Raw genomic sequence first — 11,877 nt, 5'->3', positions numbered from 1 at the left:
GAATGGACGTGGGCTTTGATGTCGTAGTCCCTCTTCGTCCTCTTGAGCTCAGTTCGGAGGGTGGTTCTCGCAGTCTCATGGGCTATCTCTAACCCTGCTGTAGAGAGTTGACATATTCTTCAGGAGACTGTGGGTTTGTACGTTTCCCTGGTATAACCAATTCCACCGGTGTGCTCAATTCCCTTCCTAACATCAATTTGTTAAAGGCGTAGGTATGACAAGGAGGTATCGTGGGCCTTCGTCTCTTCTGTATAAGGCTCCATCGATCAGGAAGAACAGGTTGCGGTGCACCCAGTAGAACTTTTCCTCCTGGCCGGACAGCATCAAGTCCGACATCTCTGGGTCTGCTCCTAATTTCAACCATAATAGCAGGTGGGTCATGTGATGATCATCTGACTGCAGCTTCCTGACATCCTCCATGTCAATGTCAAGGCCAACTTATGTCGAGTTGTCTTGTCTTACCTTGTATTTTGTGTCCACCCTCATTGTAATATTCAACCCATTGACAATTATGTCAGGGGACCTGAGGGGGACAGCACAGCTCACTCCTGACGTCATCCGGGTAGAGTTGTTCAATCCTCTGATCTGTCGCACTTTACGTCCCCCCTCGTTTATGATATTCGACCCAGTGACAATTGTGTCAGGGGACCCGAGGGGGATAGTGCAGTTCCTTCCTGACGTCATTCGGGCAGTGTCGTCCAATCTTTTGAGTTGTGTTCTACGTCCGCCCTCGTTTATAATATCCAACCCAGTGGCAATTGTGTCAGGGGACCCGAGGGGGACGACGTAGTCTACTTCTGATTCAAAGGTTCCCCATCTCTCCTGTGTTCGGGCGCAATATGCGCATCCGCCACAAGTCAATTCTGATAACGCCTTGTGAGGACGGTAGTGTTGGCAAGTGTCCGTCGTGGGAGGTCGAGATAAGGCATCAGCATTCATGTGCAGTGAACCAGAGCGGTGAACTATCCTCATGTTGTATTGACTGAGTTCTTCGATCCATCGGGCCAGTTGGCCCTCAATCCTCTTGAAGTTCATGAGCCAAGTAAGGCAGCGATGATCCGTTCGTACAATGAATTCGCTGCCTAAGAGGTAGTGACGGAAGTGATTGGTAAAGCGCACAATTGCAAGTAGCTCCTTCCTGGTAGTGCAATAGCGCCGCTGAAGGGGTGTCAGGGTGAAGCTCCCATATGCAATCACCTTCTCTTCCTCTTCTTGGATGTGAATCAACTCGGCTCCGATGGCGAAATCTGAAGCATCAGTATCGAGGATGAAGTGACCTGTCGTAGTGGGAATGGCCAAGATCGGTGGGGAAGTAAGGCGTAGCTTGATCTCCTCAAAGGCTGCCTGCTGCTCATCACCCCAGATGAAAATTTTCTTTCTCAGAAGTCGTGTGAGGGGTTCTGATATTCCGGCAAAATCCTTTACGATGAAGCGGTGGTAATTAGCTAAGCCCAAAAACTTCCGTCTCCTTAATGGACGTAGGTGCTGGCCGATCCCGTACAGTGGCAATTGATTCCTCTGTCATAGACAACTGGTTTCTTCCTACCTTCCTACCAAGAAATTTAGTTTCTTTCCTGAAGAGCTCACATTTCCTGGGTTTGAGCTTCAGCCGGAAGGCACGAAATCTGGAGAACACTTCCCTCAAGTTGTTGAAGTGGTCCTGGAAGGATTTCCCCAGTACACAGATGTCGTCCAAGGCCAAGACAGAGTTCCAGTGTAAGTCCTTCAAGACGAGGTCCATTACTCTGCTGTAGGCGTTTCTAGAATTGCAGAGTCCAAATGGCAGCTTGTTGAATTCAAATAGGCCCCTCCTCGTCCTGAGTAAAGTTTAGATGGTGGGGCTTCTTTACATTTCTGCACTCTGGTGCTGGGTTCGAATCCCCACTGTCTCCTAGTGCCAAGGCTTCCTTATTTCTTATATCAGCAGTGGTCGTCGGCATCAAAAGGGTCCTTGGGTTCTGGAGCATCAGTGAAGGTATCTTCCATTTTGGGCACCGTGAGTGTAAAATAATAATTATTTGCTTCCTGGGGCTGTAGAGACTTCATAAACTTAACGATGTTCTCAGTACTACAGAAGTCTTTCTTGGTCATCTATACTCTCCTGATAGGGCAGGATGAACTGTCTGGCAGTCTGCCCAGAGACAATAATCCATGGGCTGCTCTAAATAGTAGTCCATTAGAATTCATTCACCATGATGTTCTCCGACACGATTACCCTAATGTTCTGAGAAAAGACTATGGGAAACAGTGTCAGTAACAAGGAAGCAAATCATAGTGTAACCTCAAGGAACTATTACGCCATGCAAGCAATCAATGCAAGCTAAAAGCACCAAAAAAAAATCAAGCGGGCTTAAAGCCAAGTAATAAAACTAGCACAAGCATGAAGCCAAAAACAATATAATTAGGCCAAGCTCATGCCAAAGCAAGCAAATGAATCAAGCTGCAAACAAGCTACGCTCTGTAAAAATATAATATATGAACATTTGTATATAATAGAGTAAAGATCACAGAGTAATTTAATGATAACAACAATCTATACATCTTCACAACAAAACAATTGCTCCAGGTCGCAGTCATGGCCATGTCGTGCACCAACACTTCACTGACCCATGGTGCGCGACCTGAGCATAAACATCACAATATGTATCATACGATTCACTGAGAATTAGGTCCTCCAACTCGAACCTTGGTCGCAACAGATAATGCACCAACATCTCTCTGCGCAGGCCACCAAGCCCGAGTGACCATCAAACTCAGTGAATCCAAACTATCATCAGATGGTTGCTTCCGAGTGGTCATCTCTACAGCTGCAGCCATGGTCAGGACATGCTCCGACATGTCACTGCACCATGCTGCCCGATCACAGTGGCCACTCGAAAGCAAACCTAGGGAACTAACACTATCTATTGGCTGGTCTGTCACTCGAGGCCGCAGCCATGGTCGGGTCATGCTACAACATCTCACCGCACCATGCTGCCTGACCCGAGTGACCTCCAACCAATAAAACCACAAAGCAATGATCAATAATAACATGGGGTTGTTTATTGCAGGATAGTCGCTCCCTAGGCCGCAGCCATGGTCGGATCATGCTCCGACATCTCACCGCACCATGCTGCCCGACCCGAGCGACCATCAAACAACAAATCAAAATGAAGAAAATTAATGTACAAGTAATTATGTATGGTCTATTGAAAGATCTGCCACTCCCCAAGGCCACAGCCATGGTCGGATCATGCTCCAACATCTCACCGCACCATGCTGCCTGGCCCGAGTGACCATCAAACAATAAATCAAAATTTAAATGCTCAAAGAACTATTAAATCAAAATCCATGACAAGCAACATACAAATAATCATGTGTAGTCTATTGAAAGATAGGCCACTCCTCAAGGCCGCAGCCATGGTCGGATCATGCTCCAACATCTCACCGCACCATGCTGCCTGGCCCGAGTGACCATCAAACAATAAATCAAAATTATACAAATACTAACTAAAAAATTAGGTATGGTCTATTGAAAGATAGGCCACTCCTCAAGGCCGCAACCATGGTCGGATCATGCTCCAACATCTCACCGCACCATGCTGCCTGGCCCGAGTAGCCATCAAACAATAAATCAAAATTATACAAATACTAAATAAAAACAACTAGGTATGGTCTATTGAAAGATAGGCCACTCCTCAAGGCCGCAGCCATGGTCGGATCATGCTCCAACATCTCACCGCACCATGCTGCCTGGCCCGAGTAGCCATCAAACAATAAATCAAAATGTACAAATACTAAAATAAAAAATTAGGTATGGTCTATTGAAAGATAGGCCACTCCTCAAGGCCGCAGCCATGGCCGGATCATGCTCCAACATCTCACCGCACCATGCTGCCTGGCCCGAGTGACCATCAAACAATAAATCAAAATTGTACAAATACTAAATAAAAACAACTAGGTAATCAAAATTATACAAATACTAAATAAAAAATTAGGTATGGTCTATTGAAAGATAGGTCACTCCTCAAGGCCGCAGCCATGGCCGGATCATGCTCCAACATCTCACCGCACCATGCTGCCTGGCCCGAGTAGCCATCAAACAATAAATCAAAATTTAAATTTGTAGTAACTACAGATATGGTATGGTAGATAGTTTAGTGTAGAGCTTGAAGTGTGCAGTAGGTAGTCTGTAGGTAAGTGTAGTGTGTAGGTAAGTCTGTAGGTAAGTGTGGAGTGTTTTGGTAAGTCCTAGGTAAGTGTGTATCGAGAGGTCCACTCGGCTTTATATGAGCCTGGTCAGCTCGGGACGAGGCAGAGCGGAAGTAGGAATGACCATTGCCAAGGTCACTAGCCGTACGATTGTTTACGGCTAGAGATCCCTACAAATATTTCAGCATTTTTAACTATTTATTCGAGATAAACAAATAGTAAACACACTGTTAGAAATCAATGCAGTGCTTTTAAAAATTGTTTTGGCATTAGTAGAATATCCTTCTTAAAGTTTTAATAGTCACCCTTAGTCAATTTATTTTACCTGCTACTGGTAACGTATTGAACCATGTTGAGGAATTTTTAAAATGCATTTCAGAGAACCACTATCATGGGAATATCAGAGTTATTATTTTGTTATATTCAAAATGTTTTGCTAAATTCACATTGACAGTAATTCTTAGTTTTGACTATTTAAATGATGGAGGAGGCGTTTAATACAATGAAATGGAAGAATTGTCTGTTTAGTATGTATTTATTATTTTAAAGATTTCCTTCTTTTTGAAAATCAGGATCTTCAGGCAAGACTGCAGAGATGGGAGGCTTCTGATTCCAGTGGCAGTAGACGACCACAGTAAGATGTCTGCTTTATCAGTGGGTGGGGTTCCTGGCGTCCCATAGTGGGCAGGGTGGCACTTACTGTGTCTTCTATCCCCTTATAGCTGTTTTCCAATTTGCTTTCTGTCTTTGTCTTGGAATGAGATTACTTGGTTTAGTCCTGGCCCAAGCTGGACTCCTTGACTGGGAGGGAAACAGCGAAATGCATAGTTATCGTTTTGGGAGATGATATTTTTTTCCTTGTAAATCATCTCTCTGTTATGTGTTATTTTGAATGTATAATGTAAGCATTTGAGTGTATTCCTCTTTGCTGGATCTTGAGTTTGTGTCCGGATGAGACTTATATGTGATCTCAAACTAAGTACATTGGTGGTATACTCTTGGAATCTAGAGCTGATCCCTATTTGTTCCTAGTTCCCCTTTGTCTTACTTTTTAAAAAATTTAATTAATTGGGCGTTTTTAATCATTCTGTATTGTCATTATAGGTTAAATAACTACATTTTGGTGAAAAATATTAATTATCTGTTTTGATACCCGTTTGGCAACCTAATTTGAGGGTCTGGCATAAGAAAATATCACAATCTTGTGGTAACCGTTCCACAAAAACTAATGAAGGAATGACCTCCATAATCTTCCCTCTTATCAACATTGTAACGTTTTGTGTCGCCATGGAGAGATTTTATAGCATTAGCTTATGGAATTTTTATTTGAACATTATAAAGTTGAGAATCAAAATATTATGACAAAATTGGTGTTAAAAATTTATTATTTGGATTATAATTCAAAATACGCATACCTTATCAAAATATATCTCTATGGTTACATAATACATTATCTCTGTGATAACTGTGGAAATTTTCAAACAATTTCATTGAATAATTCTGAGAAATGTTTGACACAGTATCCCATACCCTTAGAAAAATGACATATTGAGAAAATAGCAAAATAGCTTTCCGTTTTTCACACTTTTCTTACTACCTGTACCCTTTTTGACTGTGATTTATAGTCTATTTTAAGAAGTTGGACTTCAATAATGTTATTCCTAAGATAATAAAATATCCTTTTCCACCAAAATCTCAAAATCAATTTTTTAAAGGAATTTCCTAATTTAATTAGACCCAAACCGCCCCTTAACAGACTTATCTTTTCATTTGAAGATACTGGATTACTCCATTTTTGGTCATCTCAATAGGGATTGGTAAATTTGTGATGACCTGTAAATTGTTTTAAATCATAAAATATATGCTGATGGTCTGAAACAGTTTCAATTAACCGGCATGCATTCCAATTACCTAGTAGAAATTATATTGAAAAAAATTGGAAGATTGTAATTAAGCGGCTGTTCCAATAAAAAGGTATTCCAATTATCGGCTTCGACTGTATATTTTGAATTTAAAATTTTTTCCCCCAGATCTCCGTGTTCTTTGTCCAGAAGGATTAATGAATTAGAGACGTCCCAGGCCATGATGTTGTTGAAACAAGGAGATTTGGAAAGAAAGTAAGATAATGAAATGAAAAAAAAAAGGAATATCTCTATTCACCTTTTGGACACTCTCAACGGCAGAAATTTGCTCTATTGCTTCTCTCTTGTAACTATTCATAAAATAAAATATAAATCAAGAACATCTGACTAAGCATGCAAGCACTGTGTAGGATAAACTTTTTATTTTTAGCTTATATTAAAGCACAACACCTTTCCTACCCTTTTGACTATTGTACACTACACTGAGCTGCATAATGCTAAGTTCCCTATACCCACAAACACTCACATTTACACACATACACGCACACACACACATACACACTCACTCTGAAGGTAATCACAACATGTACTAGGCATTTTAAAATCAGCTCACCAAGTACTTGATGAAATACGCATACTCTCTGCAGCATTTTCATAAAGAACTGAACAAGTGTGAATGAAAGGTGCCAGACAAAGCAATAAAGAAAAATACAAGAAAAAAAAAACCATCCCAAAAAATCAGTCGCCCTTGACTGGGGATCGAACCTCAGACCATCTGATCACTGGTCACTACCTTATTCAAGGACGCAATGCTGAGTCACTTTGTTACAAGGAGATATGGTTCGGTTACTGTCATCACTAAATATGAAAATGATCTGCAGAAATTTCATTACAGGTGCATTATGATTATGACAGTTATTGAGGAAAATATTCAATTCAGGGTAATTTTTGCTCTCTCTTTGTCTTCCCAGCTTAAATTCAGAAAAGCTGAAACTTGAACAAGCTTTGTCAGAAAAGGCACAATTGTCTCTTGATGTGAGTGCTGAGAGAAGGACTATCCAGCAACAAAACGATTTAATCAAACGACTGAAAAGGAAATTATTGCTGACATCAGAGGTTTGTTGTTTTCACATGTCAATCACGTAATGGTTGTATCTTAAACATGATTTGAGTCCTTTGTAAATAAAATAGATGAACTTAATGAATAAAATTTCCTTTGTTCATTCTCAGAGAAACTTTTCTTCTTGAATTTTCAAGAATAAAAAATATATTGCATAAAAATTAAAAACTTGCTACCAGTGTCTTTCAGTAATAACGATGTTGGTATTTGTCGTCATCTAAGGTGAGAGACAGTTACAAGAATGTTCTGGATTCTTATGAGAGTGAAGCAACTGTCAATGTGGATGCTGAGAATCAGCGACGCATCAAGAGTCTGGAGGAAACGGTTCAGGGATATCAGAGCCACAACGAACAAATGGAGACCCAGCTGGTGGCGACAGAGGAGAAACTGGCAACTATCCAAATGTCATACGATAAGGTTTGTCTTAAGTTGTTGCTGGGTGTACGGTGGGCTGGTGGTAGTGACATTTCTAAAATAGGGACAGCACCTAATCTATGAGTATTCAGATAGAGTTGTTAACTTTTTTTAAACGTAAAAAGTCAGTGGGTTGAACAAAACTGATAGTGTTTAATATATTTCCCTACATTACAATTTTTTTCAGTTCCAATCACAGAAATTTCAAATTTGATTTTAATAATAATAATAATAATAATAATACTTTATTGCATCCCAAAAAGGAAATTTTTTGTACAGACGTGTTATAATTTACACATAAGATAAAAATACAATGGAAATAGGATGTATATATATAAAAAAGGAGCAGCTCTATAACCAGAGCTGCGCTTTATAATATGAATAATTTCAACACTGTAAAATAGTTAAAACTGTCACTATAAATTGAAAATTGAAAAGATTGCAAAACAAATAAATTAATAAATTAATATTTATATTTTTAAAAAGTAAAAATGAGAAATAATTATATAAAATGATTATTGCTTGTTGTTATAAAGCCTAATACTGGACGGCAGAAAAGATTTTCGGTGTCTCTCTGTTTTCGTTGAAATAGAGAAAGGGCGACCACTTCTTTCTGACATAATAATTGATGGTCTTAGTGGATGATACTGGTCATTTAATATTTTAGTTATTTTATTTATACAAAATTTCTCGTATAAAAGATCTACATCGTCAACATCATTTATATAGCGTTTAATGGATTTTTTAATATTTGAATTTATTTTGTTCCTTTCCACTGCTAAGCAATTGCCTCCCCAAGCTGTTATACAAAATGACAAAACACTTTCGATTACTGCTCTATAAAATAATGTGCAGAGGATTTTATCTATTCTAAACTGAGAGAGTTTCGATAAAAAATATGTACGTCTGCACATCTTATGCCTAATTATTTTCAAGTGTTCATCCCACTTGAGCCTGTCATCAATCGTTACACCAAGGTATTTGTAGTAAGGAACTCGCTGGACGAATTGGTCCTTTAATTTTAACGGTTCTATCGGTTCCTTCACTCTCCTAAAGTCAATCACTAGCTCCTTTGTCTTGCTTATGTTAAGCTCTAGGTGGTGGGCATCACACCAAGACACAAATCTATCAATTTCTTGCCTATAAGCCACTTCGTTGCCATTTGTTATGAGGCCTTGAAGAGCGGTGTCATCTGCAAACTTTATTAAAGGTACACTCAGGTTTTGACTTCTACAGTCATTCGTGTATATTGTGAATAATACAGGGGACAATACACAACCTTGAGGAGCGCCAGTATTTGTAGTTATACAGGAAGATTTGTTTTGCCCTAATTGAACATATTGTGCTCTCTCCGTAAGAAATTCGAGCACCCAAGCAATTATATACTTGTTTAAATTCAGACTAGTCAATTTTTGAACAACCAACTGAGGTTGCATTGTATTGAACGCTGAAGAAAAATCTGCAAAAAGCAATCTGCAATAGCTCCTAGCGTGATCTAGATGCCTGTAGATGTTGTTTGTAAACAGCAAAATGGCATCCTCTACGCCACGTCCTGGTTTGTAAGCAAATTGATGACTATCACTCAATGGCATAAACTGATTCCTAATTTTAACAAGAACAAGTTTTTCTAAAGATTTCATGACTATTGAAGTCAGTGCAACAGGTCTGAGATCGTTCATAGTTTCAAGTTTTTCTTTTTTTGGAACATTTAAAAATTTCGATACAAAATGTGTATATCATTTTAAGTTGTTGCTCATTTTTAAAAAAATGAATAAAAACATGAAATATATTTCCAGGTGTACCAACAGTTACAAGTTTTACAGACATCAGGAGGTGTGGACAGTAGCCATGTGCAACGACAAGACATGGATCACATCAGACAGTTGAAGTACTTCATCATTTCTTTATTCAACAATTATTGGTTCAGCCTTTCCCTCTCTTGTGCGGCTATGTGGTCTTGTGGTATGACACTCGCTTTCGGATCAGAAGGTCCTGGGTTCGAGCCTCACTCAGCAAATAGTTGAGTCCTTGGAGAAGGCTCTTTACTCACATTCTCTCACTGTACTCAGGTGTAAAATGAATACCTGGCAGTTAACAGCGTGGTCTTTGTCCGACAAAAAATTTGTAATATCACTTAACAAGCGTTCTGTCTCGTACTACATGTTACGTGTTGCTGTTGGTCAGGGACCCCTTGTATAGCGCTTTGAGCACGTTTAGTGGATATTGTGCTATATAAAAGCTCAATTGTTTTTTTTGTTTTTCCTTCCCTCACAAATGAAGGGTCTGATATTGGTTCTGGCCACTTTTTTTTTCTGACCCTTCTGTTCACCCAGTAGTGGTTGGGTAGCTGGGTCCATAAGAAATGTGAGTAAATCTTTGCTGTAGACCATTGTTCTATCCAAAAGGATAGCAATTAATAGTTACTGTCTGCAGAATCCAGGATGAATTCTAGCTCTATGTAGTCTTTAGTTGTGGAATTCATTATTCAAACTGTTTAATTGTGTTCTAAAGATTCCAGTAGTCTTTATACTTGCAATTCACTGCTGTAACTGTTTTATTGTGTGTTTTAGAATGTGATAATCTTTAGTCGTAGAACTCAGCTTTTAACTTTCTTGTGTACTTTAAAGCCCACCATGGGTGAAAGTTCGCCGGAAAAATCCGGCATGGCCGGATTTTTATTTTTGAAAAAGAGGTCTCGTCGGTTTTTTTTTTGTCTGGCCGGAATTCGAAAATGAAAAAAAACCGGCAACTGTCGCCATTTATATTTAGTTTATAGTAGTTTATATAATTAACCGCACTTCTGTTTTTTCCTCTTATTGGTAGTTGCAGGATTTTTTTTTCTGAGCACCTGCCTTTGCAGGATTAATATCATTGAGTAACTGTCACCCATGAAGCCCACTTATAACAAAGACAGTTAAAATTAACTTCTGTGCTCCCTTTTTTTCCTTATTCAGTCAAAAAATAAATAACTATAACTACGACTGTGATCCAAAAAGTAGGAAATGTCAGCATTTAGAAAAATTGATGGAATGATATCTCGTATTTTTGGGTTTCGTTTTTTTTTTCAGAGAGCAGATTGCTGTGTTAGAAAGCTCGCTGTTGAAAGTCCAGGAGGAGAGAGATGTGCTGGAGGCACGAATAGAACAAAGACAGTTACAGGTTGGTATTAAAACTGTCACTAGTTTGATGAGTCAAGTCATTGCCTTTATCAAAATTGACTCAGCCAAACTAGATATTACTGTGCAACTCGATGTTAGTAAAAAAAAAAAAAGTGCTTTGCAAGCAACTTGTTCTATGTGAAAGTTGTATCCATACACTTGCCAGCCATTTTCTGGGTTTCTGAACAAAATCACTGTAGATTTTAACATTAAACAATTTGCATTGGAACCAAAGCACCGAGTTTGTTGATGTCAATCAAAAGCTTGGTATGGAAACCTCAAAGGTCTTGAAATGAAATTTGTAGTTATTGATGAACACCAATCATGTGACTGACACAAACCTGTTGCTGCCAAGTTGGTTCATTTTCTTTTTTTCTTCCTCCTCCTCCTTCTTCTTCTGCTTATTCTTTTCTTTCTTCTACTTATTCTTTTTCTTATTCTACTTATTCTTTTTCTTCTTCTTCTCCTCCTCCTCCTCCTCCTTCTTTTTCATCTGCTTCATCTCTTTCCTCGATTGTGTATCAGGTAATTATCAGGTTTACTCTATTTGTTTGTCCAGGGTGACTATGATCCATCCAAGACCAAGATTCTCCAGTTAGTCAACAATCCAATATCAGAGGCCGAGGCTGCCAGGAAAGAGTTGGTGAAAAAATTGGCATCTGAGAATGAGAGTCTGCGAAAACGGAACGAGATCCTGGAGCAGAGTGAAGGACGGGTAGACGACCTGACCATGCAGGTCAATGACAGATTACAACAACCGTCACCGACTAAGGAATTGGAAGGTTTGTGTGTATTTTTTCCTGCTCTATTTAAACCTTATTCTTTATTATTATTGCTGTTATTATTATTATTATTATTATTATTATTATTATTATTATTATTATTATTATTATCATTATTATTATTATTATTATTATTATTATTATTATTATTATTATTATTTTTATTATTATTATTATTATTATTATTATTATTATGATATTATAATAGAGAATAATTTTATATTATTATTATTATATTATAAGAGAATTTAAGTTAAAACGGCTATAATCTATTTTTCCCATTGACATGACAGACTTTTTTGGATTTTTCATGAGAGGCTCATAACATGATCTTGTTTCATCAGAATAAA

The 11,877-nt window shown here is 38.6% G+C and overlaps 1 protein-coding gene across 2 annotated transcripts in view; it reads left to right on the top strand.

Annotated features, from left to right (window-relative positions):
• The window catches only part of LOC144973709 (mitotic spindle assembly checkpoint protein MAD1-like), a 30,012-nt gene that overhangs the window by 12,286 nt on the left and 5,849 nt on the right, over window positions 1-11,877 (top strand). For both annotated transcript variants that reach the window (XM_078916530.1, XM_078916529.1), the window contains exons 9-15: window positions 4,764-4,825; window positions 6,222-6,308; window positions 7,025-7,169; window positions 7,396-7,590; window positions 9,384-9,475; window positions 10,656-10,746; window positions 11,305-11,527. In XM_078916530.1, the coding sequence (XP_078772656.1) occupies window positions 4,764-4,825; window positions 6,222-6,308; window positions 7,025-7,169; window positions 7,396-7,590; window positions 9,384-9,475; window positions 10,656-10,746; window positions 11,305-11,527 (895 nt within the window). The remainder of the gene's footprint in view (window positions 1-4,763; window positions 4,826-6,221; window positions 6,309-7,024; window positions 7,170-7,395; window positions 7,591-9,383; window positions 9,476-10,655; window positions 10,747-11,304; window positions 11,528-11,877) is intronic.

Source organism: Berghia stephanieae, chromosome 5 (genome assembly GCF_034508935.2).
Source record: "Berghia stephanieae isolate SIO BIC M18660-M18661 chromosome 5, UCSD_Bste_1.3, whole genome shotgun sequence".
NCBI classification, from domain to species: domain Eukaryota; kingdom Metazoa; phylum Mollusca; class Gastropoda; order Nudibranchia; family Aeolidiidae; genus Berghia; species Berghia stephanieae.
Note: the sequence above shows the minus strand (reverse complement) of the source record. Positions and strands in the feature narration are given on the sequence as shown.